This window comes from Sciurus vulgaris (assembly GCF_902686455.1).
Source record: "Sciurus vulgaris genome assembly, chromosome: 8".
NCBI lineage: Eukaryota > Metazoa > Chordata > Mammalia > Rodentia > Sciuridae > Sciurus > Sciurus vulgaris.
The window spans coordinates 109831299-109848447 of NC_136468.1; the positions used below are offsets into that span (position 1 = coordinate 109831299).

Consider the following 17149-nt stretch of genomic DNA (forward strand, 5'->3'; position numbering starts at 1 on the left):
ATAAGAAACAAAAGATTTCCATTAATAATCTTTATTAATCATACCATCAACCTCCTGGCCTCATCAAAGATCAAAACCTTTAGTTTCTTTCAACTATTCATTAAATACATAGAAGGAAATCTTATTTTGAGCCCTAGATCTACTGTTAATAAACACAGGCACATTATTTAAGTTCTTATGATTTTACACTATAAAAGAATAGGTGGAGAGGTGAAAGACCTCTACAATGAGAACTACAGAACACTAAAGAAAGAAACTGAAGAAAACCGTAGAAGATGCAAAGACCTCCCCTGTTCTTGGATAGGTAGAATTAATATTGTCAAAATGGCCATACTACCAAAAGTACTATACAAAGTCAATGCAATTCCAATTAAAATTCCAATGATGTACCCTCATAGAAACAGAGCAAGCAATCATGAAATATACTTTGAAGAATAAGAGACCCAGAATAACTAAAGCAATTCTTAGCAGGAAGAGTGAAGCAGGGAGTATCACAATATCAGAACTTGAAGTATACTACAGAGCAATAGTAACAAAAACGGCATGATATTGGCACCAAAACAGACAGGTAGATCATTGGTACAGAACAGAGGACACAGAGACAAACCTACATAAATACAGTCACCTCATACTAGACAAAGGTGCCAAAAACATACAATGGAGAAAAGAAAGCCTCTTCAACAAATGGTGCCTTGGGAAAACTGGAAATTAATATGCAGCAAAATGAAACTAAACCCCTATGTCTCGCCCTGCACAAAACTCAACTCAAAATGTATCAAGGACCTAAGAATCAGACCAGAGACCCTGAATCTAATAGAAGAAAAAGTAGGTCCAAATCTTCATCTTGTCAGTTCAGGACCAGACTTCCTTAACATGACTCCCAAAGCACAAGAAATAAAAGAAAGCAGGAATCAATAATTGAGATAGATTCAAACTAAAAAGCTTTTTCTCAGCAAAGGAAACTATCAGCAACGTGAAGAGAGAGCCTACAGAGTGGGAGAAAATCTTTGCCACACATACTTCAGATACAGCACTAATCTCCAGAATCTATAAAGAACTCAAAAACTTTACACCGAGGATACAAATACCCAATCAACAAATGGGCTAAGAAAATGAGCAGACACTTCACAGAAGAGCTATAAGCAATCAACAGATATATGAAAAAATGTTCAATATCTCTAGTAATAAGATCTCTAGTAATAAGAGAAATACAATCAAAACTACCCTAAGATTCCATATCACCCCAATTAGAATGGCAATTATCAAGAATACTAGCAACAATAGGTATTGGAGAGGATGTGGGGGTAAAGGTACACTCATATATTGCTGGTGCAGTTGCAAATTAGTGCTGCCACTCTGGAAAGTGGTGTGGATATTTATTAGAAAATTTGGAATGGAACCACTTGACCCAGCTATCCCACTCCTTGGCCTATACCCAAAGGACTTAAAATCAGCATACTACAGTGATACAGCCACATCAATGTTCATAGCTGCTCAATTCACAATAGCTAGATTATGGAACCAACCTAGATGCCCTTCAATTGATGAATGGATAAAGAAACTGTGGTATATATCACAATGGAATATTATTCAGCCATAAAGAAGAATAAAATTATGGCATTTGCAGGTAAATTGATGCAGCTGGAGAATATCATGCTAAGTGAGATAAGCCAATATCCCCTAAAAAAGGCCGAATGACCTCTCTGATAAGTGGATGATGATACATATCAGGGAGTGGGAGGGAGGCAAGAATGGAGGAAGGATGGATTGTATAGAGGAAAAAAAGGGGTGAAAGGGGTGGGGGGAAGGAAAAATAACAGAATGAGACAAACATCATTACCCTATGTACATGTATGATTATACAAATGGTGTGACTCTACTTCATGTACAACCAGAGAAACAACAGTTGTACCCCATTTGTGTACAATGAATCAAAATAAGTAAATTATAACAAAAAAGGATAGACTGAATGATATGATTTTTCCTATTCCTTAAAATCTGTATGACTATGAATAAAATCATAAGTACTTCGGACCAACAAAGCTATTAATAATTTGGCCACCAGCCATCATGACAATTTGATTCTCCACATATCCCACTAGATATTATAGAATTCTCCAAAATACCTACTATGCTATCCATATACATACATTGTTTGTTTTCTGTTCAATTCTTTCAAAACACTAAGAATATCTGATGGAAGTTCTTAATCATCCATCTCGTTAGTAATATCTCCCCTACATTATAGTCCACAGAACACCTAAAAAAGTTCAAAGCCTATTTATTAGATAAAAATCTCTGAATCAACTATCTCCCCTATGTTCAAGGAGCTGGAGAAAATTATGGACAAAGAATCCCCCTAAAAAATCAGGGAAATGCTGTCTTACTAAACACAGAATATCAAAGAAGTTAAAGAAGCTATAAAAAGGAAACTTACAAAAAGGAAACTAATAAAAATCCTAGAACACAAAATCATAACAAATGAAAGGAATTCACAAAAGATTTTTAACAACAGATTGAGCAGTCAGAAGAAAGGATCAACCAACTTGAAGATAGTCTTTAAAATTAGTCAGTGAAGTACATAAACAATGAAGTTAGGAGACCTGTGGGATAACATCAAGTGTATCATATATACATAAAATGGGAGTTAAGAAAAGAGAAAAGAAAAAAGAATGACTAAATAACAAATGACAAAAATTTCCCAAATTTGACAAAAGATATAAATTTGCATACATAAGAGGATCAGAAGAATCCAAATAAGTCCAAGGGGAAATGCAAGGAGTTCCACACTGTGTCATATTATAATCAAACTCTCACATGTGAAAGAGAAAGAGACAATCTCAAATGCTGCAAGTAAGAAGTAATTTGTCACATATAAGGAGTCTATAATAAGATCAACATAAGATTTCTCATTAAAAAACATGGAGGGAAGTGTATATTGTTCATAAGGAACCTTTTTAAAATATAAAGACATGGATAGATAAAAAGCAAGGAGTTGGAGAAAAATATGTAATGCTTATATAAATTTTAAAAAAGCTGGAGTAACAATATTAATTTCAGAGAAGACAGACGAAGGCAAAAGTAATTATTAGGGATAAATCAATTGTCCACAAATACACAAGAATCCCTAATGTGTGTGTATCTAACACTAGAGAGCACAGATACTTGAGGCAAAATATGAATAAAACTGCAAGGAAAAATATAAGAAACAACTATTATATGTGGAGACATCAACACCTCTCTATTAGTAACTGAAAAATTTAAAAAGTAAATATTGAAAAGAACACAACTGACCTGAAAAGTACCACCCATCAACTGTACTCAACTGACATTCAGAAAATACTTCATCCAACAAGAGGTAATAAACCTTCTTCTCAAGCTCACATGAAGCCCTCACTAATAGAGACCACATTTGGGGCCATATTAAACACACTAAGAAATTTAAAAGAATAGAAACAATTTAGTATATGCATTCAGCCCACAAAAGAATTAAATTACAAATCCATAACAGAAAATAGTTGGAAAATCCAAAGAACTTGGACATTTAAAACACTAATATATAATTTATGATTTGTTAAAAAAATCAAATATTTCAAACTATATAAATGTAAAAACACAACTTATTAAAATTTATGGTATACAGTGATTACAGAGAAATTCATAACGAAGTAAATATATATTGGAGAAGATAAAAATGCAATAATCAAAGCTTCTATTAAGGAAAATAAATAAATGAAAGCAAAGTTATTCTTCAGAATCACTGAAGAAATAAAAACCTTCCAAAAAAAGCACCAACTAAAAGAATTCAGGAGTACTAAGCCAGCATTATAAAAATACTTAAAGAAATGCTACTCTTAGAAAGATTTTTTTAAAAAAAGAAGAAAGGAGAAACCCCTGAGCTTGTGAACAGATGAATCTCATTAGAAAAATAGCTAAGCAAAATGAGTATTAGCATTGAATTAAACATTAGAAATGAATCAAAATGGCAGGAAGTATGTGTACTAACACAATATAAATCATCTCAACACTCAAATTAAAAGACATGAACTGGTAGACAGAATTAAAAAACAAGACCCAATAATATGTTGCCTACTTACAGGCAAAGACACTTAAGCTGAAGGGAAAGAAAGGAAAATGATATCCCACGCAAATGGAGCTCTAAAGCAAGCAAGCAGGAATAATTATTCTAATTTTGAATAAGACAGACTGCAAGACAAAATTAATAAGAGACAAAGAAGGTTACTTCATACTAAAGGGAAGAATACAATAGGAAGATAAAATGACAGTAAATATTTATGCCCCCAAATTACCATGTCCCTAATTACATAAAATAAACACTATTCAACATTCAAACACTCAGACCCCAATATAATAATACTACATGATTTCAATAAATCTTTTTAATTAAGAGATAGACCATCCAAATATAAAACTAATAAAAAATTATTTGGAGAGACCTAAAAAATAATATTTATCAAATGGATCTAACAGATATCTATATAAGATTTCATCCAATAACACCTGAATTCAAACTCGTCTAAGACTCTCATACAGCCTCTTTAAAATAGACCACATCTTATGTCACCAAGCAAGTCTCAGAAAACATTTATAAAATCAATTTAATTCCTTGCACTAATCAGGTCACAACAAAATGAAATTAGAAATCACTAGCAAGAAAAACAATGAAAACTACATAAATACATGGAGACTGAACAATATACCTTTGAATGATGAATAGATCAGAGATGAAATTAGGGGAGAAATTTTAAAATTCCTAGAAGCAAAGAAGAATATATATACAACATACCAGAATCTCTGGGACACTATGAGGTTGGATCAAAGAGGAAAGTTTACAACTATAAATGCTTATGTGTGAACATCATAAAGATTCTAAATAAACTACTAGCACATGTCTCAAGGTCCTAGAAAAATAAATACAAACCAATTTCAAAATAGAAGAAAATAATTAAATCATGGCTTAAATTAATAAAATAGACAATAAAACAACAATACAAAGGATCAATGAAACAAAGAGTTGGTTCTTTTGAAGGATAAACAATACTGGTAAACCTTTAACCAAATTAACCAAAGTGAAGACTCAAATTAATAAAAGTAGAGAGGGAAAAGAAGGTATTGCCAAAGACATTTCTGATATCAAGAGACTAACAGGTGACTAGTTTGAAAACTTACTTTCCAATAAATTGGAAAAACTAGAATAAATGGACAGATTTCTGGACATATATGACCCAAACAAAACTGAACCAAAGATAGAGACTATCTAAACAAATTGATAATAAGCAATGAGATTAAAGCTTTAATTTAAAAAAACAATATAAAACACAGCAAAATGAAAACCTCTCCAACAATGTAAAGCCCAGGAACAAATGTTTTCCCAGCTGCATTTTATCAGACCTTTAAAGAGAAACTATAACCAATGCTCCTTAAATTATTCCATGAAATGGAAGGTGGAGAGAATGCTCATATTTATTTTATGAAGCCAGTCTTATCATGATACCAAAACCAGATAAGGATATGTCAAGGAAAAAAAAAAAAAAAAACTACAGACCAATATACCTGATGAACATAGGTTAAAAAAAAATCCTTTAAAAAATCTTAGTAATTTGTATTCAAACACATTAAGAAGATTTTACATTAGGATCAAGTTGGTCTTATCCCAAGGATGCAAGGTTGCCCGAACATATGCAAATCAATAAATATTATTCATCACATAAGTAGAATTCTGGAAAAATATCACAAGACCATCTCAACAGATGCAGAAAAAGCCTTTGACAAAACTGAAGACCCACTCATGATAAAAACACCGAAGAAACTAGGGGTAGAATGAACTTACCACAACCTCATAAAAGTTACATATGAAAAACTCAGAGTTAGCATCATATTGAATAAGGAAAAACTGAAATCATCTCTAAACTTAAGAATGAGACAAAAATATCCATTCTGACCTCGCCTATTCAATACAGTACTTGAAATTTTAGCCAGAACAATTAGTCAAGAAAAAGAAATAAAAAAGGATAAAAGTATTATAGGAAGAAGTCAAATTATCAGTGTTTCTAGATGATATAATCCTATCCTTAAAAAAGATTTAAAAAACTCCACCAGAAGACTTCCAGAGTTCATAAATAAATTCAGCAGAGTAGAATACAAAACCAAAAAAAAATCAAAAGCTTTTCTATATGCTAATAATGAATCTGCTAAAAAATGTATTAAAAAACTTGATTGATAATAGCCTAAAAAAAACTATGACTAAATCTAACCAAGAAGATGAAAAATCTCAACAAATAAAATTATAAAATATGGAAAAAACAATCAAAGAAGACACTAGAAGACTGAAAGACTGCACATATTCTTGGAAAGGTAGAATTAATATTGTAAAAAAGACCATATTAACAAAAGTTATCTACAAATATAATGTGATCCCCATCAAAATACCCAGTAACATTTTTCATAAAAGACTCCTGCAACTTTATGAAAGGTAAAAAATCCAGAATAACCAAAACAATTCTAATGAAAAAGAGTAATGCTAGAAGCATTACAATGCCAGATTCCAAATTATATTATAGAGACATAGTAACTAAAACAGTATAGTACCACATAAAAACAAACATGCAGACCAGCAGAGCAGAACTCAATACACAGATAAAGCCATATAGTATAGTAGTGGCAACAAAACAGACATGAATATCAATGGAATAGAATAGAGGACACAGACAAATATATGTACAGTTATCTGATTCTTCACATAGTATCAAAAGCATACATTGCAGAAAAGACAGTCCTTTTAATAAATGGCTGGATAAAACTTGATATCCATATGTAAAAGACTGAATGTAGAGCCCAATGTTGCACCCTGCATAAATATTAAAGCAGATCAAAGACCTAGTAATTGGACAAGAAATTTTGGATCTGCTTGAAGAAAACACAGGTTTCAACACTTAGGTGGCAGGCAGTAACTTCCTCAATATGACCCCTCAAATTTAGAAAGTAATTATAATGAATAGAATGACATTAGATTAAAAACCTTCTATAGAGCAAAAGAATCAATTCTGTGAAAAGAAAGCAAACAGAATATAAGATCTTTGTCAGTTACTCTTTTGACACAGAATTAATATCTAAAACACATAAAGAACCAAAAAAAAATCTTAGCACTGAAAAACCAAATAGCTCATTTAATAAATGAGCAAAGGATCTAAACAGATATTTCTCAAAAGAAGAAATACAAATGGCAAGAAAATGTATGAAAAAAATTAGCAATCAGGAAAATACAAATTAAAACAACACTGCATTTACATCTTACTCAGTTAAAACAGCAATCATCAAAAACACAAATAATAATAATAATAAATGCTGGTGAGGATGAAGAAAAAGGAACACTTATACACTGTTGTTGGGACTGTAAATTAGTGTGACCATTATAGAAATAAGTGTGGAGATTCCTCAAAAGAGTAGGAATGGGAACCAATGTATGAACTCAGTGTTTTCTAGAAGAACTGAAGACATCATACTATAGTTACACATGCACATGCATGGTATTATAGCACAATTTACAATAATCAAGTTATGGAACCAGCTGAAGTTTCAATCAACCAATAGACAGATAAAATGTGGTATATATACACAATGGAGTTTTATGAAAGCATGTATGGAAGTGTAGAACATCATGTTAAATGAAATAAGCCAGACTCAGAAAGTCTTATGACTTATATGTGGGAACTAGAAGGAAAAAATGCAAGAAGGTGAGGTGCAGATATTCCTGAAAACAGAAGGGTGGAGATTAAAGGGAGGAAGAAGAGGTACAGGTAAGGTACTGAGGAATGAAACTGAATTATGTTATGTACATAAACAATATGCCACAATGAATTCACTATTTTGTATAATATAGCAATAAAAACTAAACTTTAAGTTTTCTATATTGAAAACTATGAAACATTCTGAAAGAAAAGAAGTCTTAAATTAATGGACAGAGAGTCTGTGTTCATGCACTGACAGACAATATTATAAGTTGGCAATAATACCCAAACCTATGTACAGATTTTAATGCAATCCCTAGCAAAACTCCAACGACTTTTTGGCAAAACTAGAGAAGCAAATAGTAAAATTTACAAGTAATTGTAATCAACATCAAGCTGTCGTAAAAACACTGAAAAGTTACAAAATCTTTGAGTTCTTAAAAATCTAAACAGTCTGCCTCTGGTCCTTTGTTTTAGGAATGGGAGAAAAATTTCAATACTGGTTTTTTGGAATTTTCTGAGGAAAAATGTGGCAATGAAGATAAAAGATTAAAAATTAGTTTGAACTTCTCATGTCCTTTGCTTTTAAATCAAAATGTCATACCTCTCAACTGTGTCTTTCAACTGATATTCAATTCTAGGTGACCAAAATGTAAATAACAGAAAAAAGAAACAGAGGGTGAGTTAGGGAAATAGGTAGGTATAATTCAATACTAATAACAGAGAAATCAAGGGAAAAGATGGAATATGAAAGGAATATAGCAAGCAACAGCTTTTGATATAAAATAGGAAGGGAAGTATCCTATAAAACATATAAATGAGCTCAGTGGAGTGCTGTGGTACATGCCTGTAACACAGAGGCTGAAGCAGGAGGATCATAACTTAGTAAGAACTGGTGTCAAAATCAAAAGAAAAAGGGTTGGGGATGTAGTTCAGTGGTAACATGCCTGTGGGTTCAATCCCCACTATGAAAAACATTTTTTTTTTTTAAAGAAGAAAAAAGAATGCATGGATGGCTATTTTTAAGAAAGAATTCTTAAACCACTTATAAATCTAAAATCCTTACAAATCAAGTTGAATTTTTTGTCCTTAGGCTTCCGCTTTAGATTATGACAGGAAGCTAAATGGTTCTTCATGTCTACAATGTTAACCAACCTCCTTATTAGATGTTTTCACAAATTAAGTCATTGTAACTAAATATCACAATAGATCCTTGTGCTGAGTTCCATTCTATGGTAAATTACCACAGGAAGGTTTAAGTTATTTGAAAGAGCAAACTTTTCATTATACAAATTAGGATTTTATTTGGGGATTATTAGTACCAAAATGAAAGCACAGAACAGGAAATACATTTAATTTAGAAAATTTATATTCCAAAAATACTGCTAATAATTCATAAAGTGTTTAAAATTGGTTTTAATTTTTTTAAAGACTTTTTTACACTTACCCGAAAATGTAAAGAACAATTCATTTTGCAAACCAGCTCTTTGCATTTTAACACGATGGCATTCAGACTTCAGTAAGGAAATTTCACATGAAAGATCAAGAACCAATTTGCTTAAAATCTGAAGAAGTTTCTTTTCAAAGGAAATATTATAGATACTATTGCAGGGAGCTGCATGATAACGAGCTGTGAACTGGTAATAATAATGAGGTTCACGATATGCTGTAGAAAATTAAGCAGAGAAAGAAACAAACATGATTATTTAAATAATTCAAACACATATTGCAACCATTCATGATTTGGAATAAACTCAGCACACGATCTCATATAAAGCTACATTCATTTTTACTTAACTAATACTTACCTAGAGTTATTAAATGCAAAATGCTTTTATAGGAACTTTTCAAATAGTGACTCAATTAAATCTCTTAACATCATTTAAAACTGAGATTATAATAATATTCATAATGAAGAAAATGAGGCACATTGAGAGATTATGTCACATGCTGATTAATTTTTTACTTCAATTTTCTCTCCTCTCACCTGATAATTAACACATCCTAAATTGCTTCTTTGTATTCCTATTCACCAGTTGAAATTGTAAACCCTTTGGCAATCTTTCTGTTTTTACTGAGGACAAAATATGATCACACTTGTTCTGTTTATTATGATAATTAACAATGTAGATGTCATAGCAGGAACTATTTGGTTTAATGCTATATATTGTTTGCATTGGTTATTGTTATTTGTCTGCCCCTAAACTGTGAAGCCTTCAGGGACACTACGTTCACAGGGTCAAAACTCTACTGTCTCAGATCCATGCTTTTAGATGGTTTGACGCAAAACCAGCATGAAACAACAAGGGAACAAATCATCCCAAACAAACAAAATACATCAGTAACAGAATTCATAGACAACATGGTGGAAGAAATGTCAGAAAAAAGGAGTTTAGAATGTTCATAGTTAAACTGATCTGCAAGGTAAGGATGATGTAAGGAGTAAAATCAGAGAGAAAATACAGAAAGTGAAAGATCACTTCAATAAAGAGAGATTCTGGAGGAAAAAGTTAAGCAGAAATCCTCAAAATGAAGGAATCAATAAACTATATAAAAAATTCAATGGAAAGCATCATCAGCAGACTAGACCACTTGGAAGACAGCTTCAGGCAATGAAGATAAAATACATATAATCTTGAAAATAAAGTTGTACATGGAAGAAAGATGTTAAGGGACCATGAACAGAACTTCCAAGAAATATGGGATAATATGAAAAGATCAAATTTAAGATTCATCAGGATAAATGAAGGCTGAGATACAAACTAAAGGAATTTTCAATCTTTTCAATGAAATAATCTTAGAAGAAAATTTCCCCAAACTTAAGAACGAAATGGAAAATCAAATACAGGGGGCTTACAGGACCCCAAATATACAAAATTCCAACAGACTCACACCAAGGCACATTATTATGAAAATTTCTAACATACAGAATAAGGATAGAACTTTAAAGGCTGCCAGAGAAAAAAAGACAAGTCACATTTAAAGTGAAATCAAACTGGATCTCAGATGATATCTCAATTCACACCCTCAAAGCTAGGAGGTCTTAGAATAATATATACCAACCTCTGAAAGAAAATGGATGCAAGAATATTATACCAGCAAAATTAAGCTTCAGAATTGATGATGAAATAATAAACTTCCATTATAAGTAAAAGTTAAGAATTCACAACTAGAAAATGTGCACTAAAAAAACAAACTCAATAAAATACCTTAAGAAGAAATGAAAAATAAAAATGAAAACCAGCAAAGAAAGGAATTACACTAGAGGAAAAATCAAAGATGAAATTAATTCAAATTAAAAACCAGAAATAAATCAAAATTACAGGGAATAAATGTAATAATTTCTCAATCATAACACTGAATCTAAATAGCCTAAACTCATCAATCAAAAGACATAGATTGGCACATTGGATTAAAAACAAGACACAACAATATGCTGTCTCCAAGAGACTCACCTCATAGGCAAAAACACTCACAGACTGAAGGTTAAAGGATGGGGGGAAAAAAAGCATATCATTTACATGCATCTTGTAAACAAGCAAGGGTTTCTATCCTTACATAGGATAAAGAAGACTTCAAGCCAAAGTTAATCAGAAGGGACAAAGAAGGATATTTCATACTGCTTAAATGAATTATACATCAACAAGATATAACAATTGTAAATATTTATGCCCCAAATGATGGAGCATCTACATTCATCAAACAAATTCTTTATAATTTCAAGAATCAAATAAACCATGACACAGTAATACTTGATGATTTTCACATACTACTCTCATCACTAGACAGATCCTCCAAGCAAAAACTAAATAAAGTAGCTATAGAACTAAAAATATAATTAATAATTTAGATATAACAGATATATATAGAATATACTTCATCCAATGACTAAAAACACTTTCTTATCAGCAGCATACATATCATTTTCTAAAATAACTATATCTGAGACCAAAAAACAACTCTTAGAAAATACAAAAAATAATGAAAATACCCTGCATTCTATCAGATCACAATGGAATGAAATTAGAAATCAATGATAAAATTAAAATATCAAAGTTAATCTAACATATGGAGACTAAATAATATGCTATTGAATGATAGATGGAAAGCAGAGAAATCAGGAGTGAAACAAAAAAAAATACTTAGAGATAAATGAGAATAGGAACACAAAAAATCAAAACCTGTAAAATACTATTAAGGAACTTCTAAGAGTTCATTGCATTGAACTTGTTCTCAAAACAATAGAAAGTCATCAGATACATAACCTAACTTTACATCTCAAATGCCTAGAAAAAAAGAACAAATCAACACCAGAAGTAGTAGAAGATAATAAATAAAATCAAGAGCTAAAATCAATGAAATTGAAATGACTACAACAAAAATAATCTAAAAAACAAAATGTTGGTTGCTTGAAAAAAAAATAATATTGATAAACCCTTACCCAAGTTAACCAAGAGTAAGAGGGAAAAGACTCAAATTACCAAAATTTGTGATAAAAAAGGAAATATAAACACAGACACTACTGAAATAAAGATGATAATCAGAAAGTACTTTGAAAATTTATACTCTAATAAAATGGAAAATCTTGAGACATCAACACATTTCTAGAAGCATATGACCTATGCAAATTGAATCAGTATGAAATAGAACATTTGAACAGAAAATATTCAAGCAATGAAATTTAAGACACAACCAAAAGCCTACCAACATAGAAAAGTCCAAAACCAGATGGATTCTCAGCTGAGTTCAACAAGACCTTCAAAGAAGAACTAACACCAAAACTCCTCAAATTATTCCATGAAACAGAAAAGGAGAGAACCCTTTCAAACTCAGTGTATGAAGCTACTATCACCCTGATACCAAAACCAGACAAAGACATCAAAGAATGAAAAGTTCAGACCAATATCCTTGACAAATATACATATAAAAATTCTTAATAAAATATTGTCAAATTGCATATAAAAACATATTAAAAAGATAGTTTAGCATGATTGAGTGAGTTTTACCCCAGGAATACAAGGTTTATTCAATATACAATATCAATAACTCACCATATCAATAGGCTTAAAAACAAGAATCACATGATTATCTAAATAGATGCAGAAAAAGCATTTGACAAAATACAGTATCCATTCATGTTCAAAACACCAGAAAAACTAGGGATAGTAGGAACATACTTCAATATTGTAAAAGCCATATATGCCAAACCCAAGGCCAACATCATTTTTAAAAGAGAAAAATGCAAATCATTCCCTCTAAAATCTGGAATAATACAAGGTACCCTCTTTCACCACTTCTACTCAACATAGTCCTTGAAACTCTAGCCAGAGCAATTAGGAAAAAAAAAAGAAAGAAAGAAAAAGAAAAAGAAAGAGAGAGATACAAAAAGGAAAAGAAAAGCTCAAACTATCCCTATTTGCTGACAACAGGATTCTATATTTAGAAGACCCAAAAAACATGATAGAACTTCTAGAACTCAAACAAATTCAGCAAATTAATAGGATACAAAATTAACTCCATTAAATCAATTGTGTTCCTTTATGACAGTGATGAATCAACTGAAGGAGATATTAGGAAAACTATCCCATACACAATAGCCTCAAAAAAATGAAATATTTTGTAATCAATCTAACAAAAGAGGTGAAAGACCTCCACAATGAAAACTACAGAGCACTGAAGAAAACCATAGAAGATGGAAAGACCTACCATGTTCATGGATAGGCAGAATTAATATTGTCAAAATGCCCATATGACCAAAAGTGCCATACAGATTTAATGCAATTCCTATTAAAATTTAAATCATATTATTCATAGAAACAGAAAAAAATGAAATTCAATTGGAAAAATAAGAGGCCCAGCATTGCCAATGCAATACTTAGTGAAAAAAAGTGAAGCAGAAGGCTTCACAATACCAGACCTTAAATTATGCTGCAGAGCTAAAGGAATAAAAACAGCATGGTATTGGCCCCAAAACAGACATGAAAACTAATGGTACAGAATAGAAGACAGAAACAAATCCACATGAATACAATTATCTCATACTAGATAAAGGTCCCATAAACACACTGGAGAAAAGACAGCGTCTTTGACAAATGGTGCAGGGAAAACTGGAAATTCATATGTAGCACAATGAAATTGAACCCCTATCTCTCACCCTGCACAAAACTCAACCCAAACTGGATCAATGACCTACCTATTAGACTGAGACCCTATACCTACTAGAAAAAAAAGCAGGACCAACTCTCCATCTAGTTGGCTTAGGAACCAGCTTCCTTAACGACATTCCTAAAGCACAAGAAGTAAAATCCAGAATCAAAAAATGGGATGAATTAAAACTAAAAACTTCTTCACGGCAAAGAAAACAATAGATTGTGAAAAGAGAGCCTACAGAATGGGAGAAAATCTTTACCACATGCACCTCAGATAGAGCGTTAATCTCCAGGATCTATAAACACTTCAAAAAACTTAATACCAAAAAAAAAAAAAAAATCTCTAGCAATCAGAGAAATTGCAAATTAAAACTACACTGAGATTCTATCTCACTCCAATCAGAATGGCAATTATCAAGAATACAAGTAACAATAAATGTTGGCAAGGATATGGGAGAAAAGGTGCACTTACACGTTGCTGGTGGGACTGCAAATTGGTTCAACCACCATGGAAAGCAGTATGGAGGAGAGTCCTCAGAAAACTTGGAGTGGAACCACCATTTGTCCCAGTTATCCCATTCCTTGTTTTATTCCCAAAGGACTTAAAATCAGCATACTATAGTGACACAGCCACATCAATGTTTATAGCAGTTCAATTCACCATAGCTAAACTAGGGAGCCAACCTAGATGCCCTCTGATAGAAGAATGGATAAAGAAACTGTGGTATACATACACAATGGAATATAACTCAGCCTTAAAGAATGAAATTGGCATTTTCCAGTAAATGGGTGGAGCTGGAGAATATCAAGCTCAGTGAAATAAGTCAATTCCAAAAAACCAATGGCCCAATATTCTCTCTGATATACGGATGTTAATACACAATAGGGGGTGTGGATAGAAGTTCACTGGGGTAGACAAAGGGGAATGAAGGGAAGGAATAGGAAATACAACAGAATAAATTGGACATAACTCTCCTGTGTTCTATGTTCATATATGAATATACCATCATTGAAACTCCACATCTGTACAACCACAAGAAGTTCTATTCTATGCATGTATAACAAGTCAATATACAATCTACTGTCATGTATATCTAACAAGAACCAATAAAAAAAATTAAGAATATAATCTAGGGAGTCTGGTCCTAGAGTTTGTGCTCTTAGCCATTATAACGTGATGCTCAGATTACATCTAATACTACTCTAAGTATTCATCTTCAAACAAATTAAAGTTATAAAATTATAATTTTTCTTCAAGCCTATCCCAAATCTCACTGGATACAAGAAATATAAAAGTGACAAGAAATCCATAATGATACCAGAGATCAAAAAAGTTCACCTCAAAGATAGAGAGCACTGATGCTCTCTTCCTTCAACCAGAGGGGCGTCCCTACCTGCTCCTGGCTTACACTGTTGAGGAACTCACAATGAAGTGAATGCTGCCACCATTGTTCACTTTACTAACTACTTTTTTTTTTTTTTTGGTACTGAGATTGAACTTAGGGGCACTAAACCACTGAGGCACACTTCCAGGTTCCTTTTTGGATTTTACTTAGATACATGGTCTCACTGAGTTGCTTAGGGCACTGCTAAATTGCTGAGACTGGCTGTGAACTCACAATCCTCCTGCCTCAGTATCTGGAACTTCTGAGATTACAAGCATGGGCCACTGCACCCAGCTCCTACCTACTCCTTTAAGCTACACTATCAAAACTAAGATTCTATCTGCTCTCTTAGCTTCTGATCTTTATGTAAACACTAGACAGTTTCTAACTGCTGAAGAAATACCTACTGGTTTCATTTATGACCATAAAGGAGAAACATAGACACCCCTTTCCAACTTTGGGGAAATCCAAGATTGCCACAGTAAAATTAAACAAAAAGCAAGGAAAAAGTACCTAAAATAAGTCAATGTAGTGAGCATTAGATAATTTTTTTTAGTTAATTATTTTTTAAAATTTATTTGGTTCATTGTACACAAATGGGATACGATTGTTGTTTCTCTGGTTGTACACAAAGTAGAGTCACACCATTTGTGTAATCATACTTGTACATAGGGTAATGATGTTTGTCTCATTCTGTTATTTTTCCTTTCCCCCAACCCCTCCCCACACCTCTTTTTCCTCTATACAATTCATCCTTCCTCCATTCTTGACTCCCTCCATCCTTGATGATACATACCCCATTATGTATCATCATCTGCTTATCAGAAAGATCATTCCACCTTTGGTTTTATGGGATTGGCTTATCTCACTTAGCATGATATTCTCCAACTGCATCCTTTTACCTGTAAGTGCCATTATTCTTTATGGCTGAATAATATTCCACTCTGTGTGTGTGTGTGTGTGTGTGTATCACAGTTTCTTTATCCATTCATCCATTGAAGGGCATCTAGGTTGGTTCCATAATCTAGCTATTGTGAATTGAGCAGCTATGAACATTGATGTGCCTGTATCACTGTAGTATGCTGATTTTAAGCCCTTCGGGTATAGGCCAAGGAGTGGGATAGCTGTGTCAAATGGTGGTTCCATTCCAAGTTTTCTAAGGAATCTCCACATCATTTTTCAGGGTGGCTGCACTAATTTGCAACCCCACCAGCAATGTATGAGTGTACCTTTTCCCCCACATCCTCGCCAACACCTATTGTTGCTAGTATTCTTGATAATTGCCATTCTAATTGGGGTGAGATGGAATCTTAGGGTAGTTTTGATTTGCATTTCTCTTATTACTAAAGATGTTGAACATTTTTTCATATATCTGTTGATTGCTTGTAGATCTTCTGTGAAGTGTCTGCTCATTTCCTTAGCCCATTTGTTGATTGGGTTATTTGTATTCTCAGTGTGCTGTTTTTTGAGTTCTTTATAGATTCTGGAGATTAGTGCTCTACCTAAAGAATGTGTGGCAAAGATTTTCTCCCATTCTGTAGGCTCTCTCTTCACATTGTTGCTTCTTTTGCTGAGAAAAAGCTTTTTAGTTTGAATCTATCTCAATTATTGATTCCTGCTTTTATTTTTTGTGCTTTGGGAGTCATGTTAAGGAAGTCTGGTCCTGAACTGACATGATGATGATTTGGACCTACTTTTTCTTCTATTAGATGCAGGGTCTCTGGTCTGATTCTTAGGTCCTTGATACATTTTATATTGAGTTTTGTGTAGGGCAAGACATAGGGGTTTAGTTTCATTTTGCTGCATATGAATTTCCAGTTTTCCCGGCACCATTTGTTGAAGAGGCTATCTGTGAAACACAACTATA

The 17149-nt window shown here is 32.6% G+C and overlaps 1 protein-coding gene across 4 annotated transcripts in view; it reads right to left on the bottom strand.

Moving 5' to 3' along the window:
• Positions 1–17149, bottom strand: part of ZPBP (zona pellucida binding protein) — a 106697-nt gene that overhangs the window by 63515 nt on the left and 26033 nt on the right. For all 4 annotated transcript variants that reach the window (XR_013765510.1, XM_079149916.1, XM_079149914.1 and 1 more), the window contains one exon: positions 9196–9414. Coding sequence is in view for 3 of the 4 variants with exons in the window: in XM_079149916.1 (XP_079006042.1) it covers positions 9196–9414 (219 nt within the window). In the remaining variant the exon portion in view is untranslated. The remainder of the gene's footprint in view (positions 1–9195; positions 9415–17149) is intronic.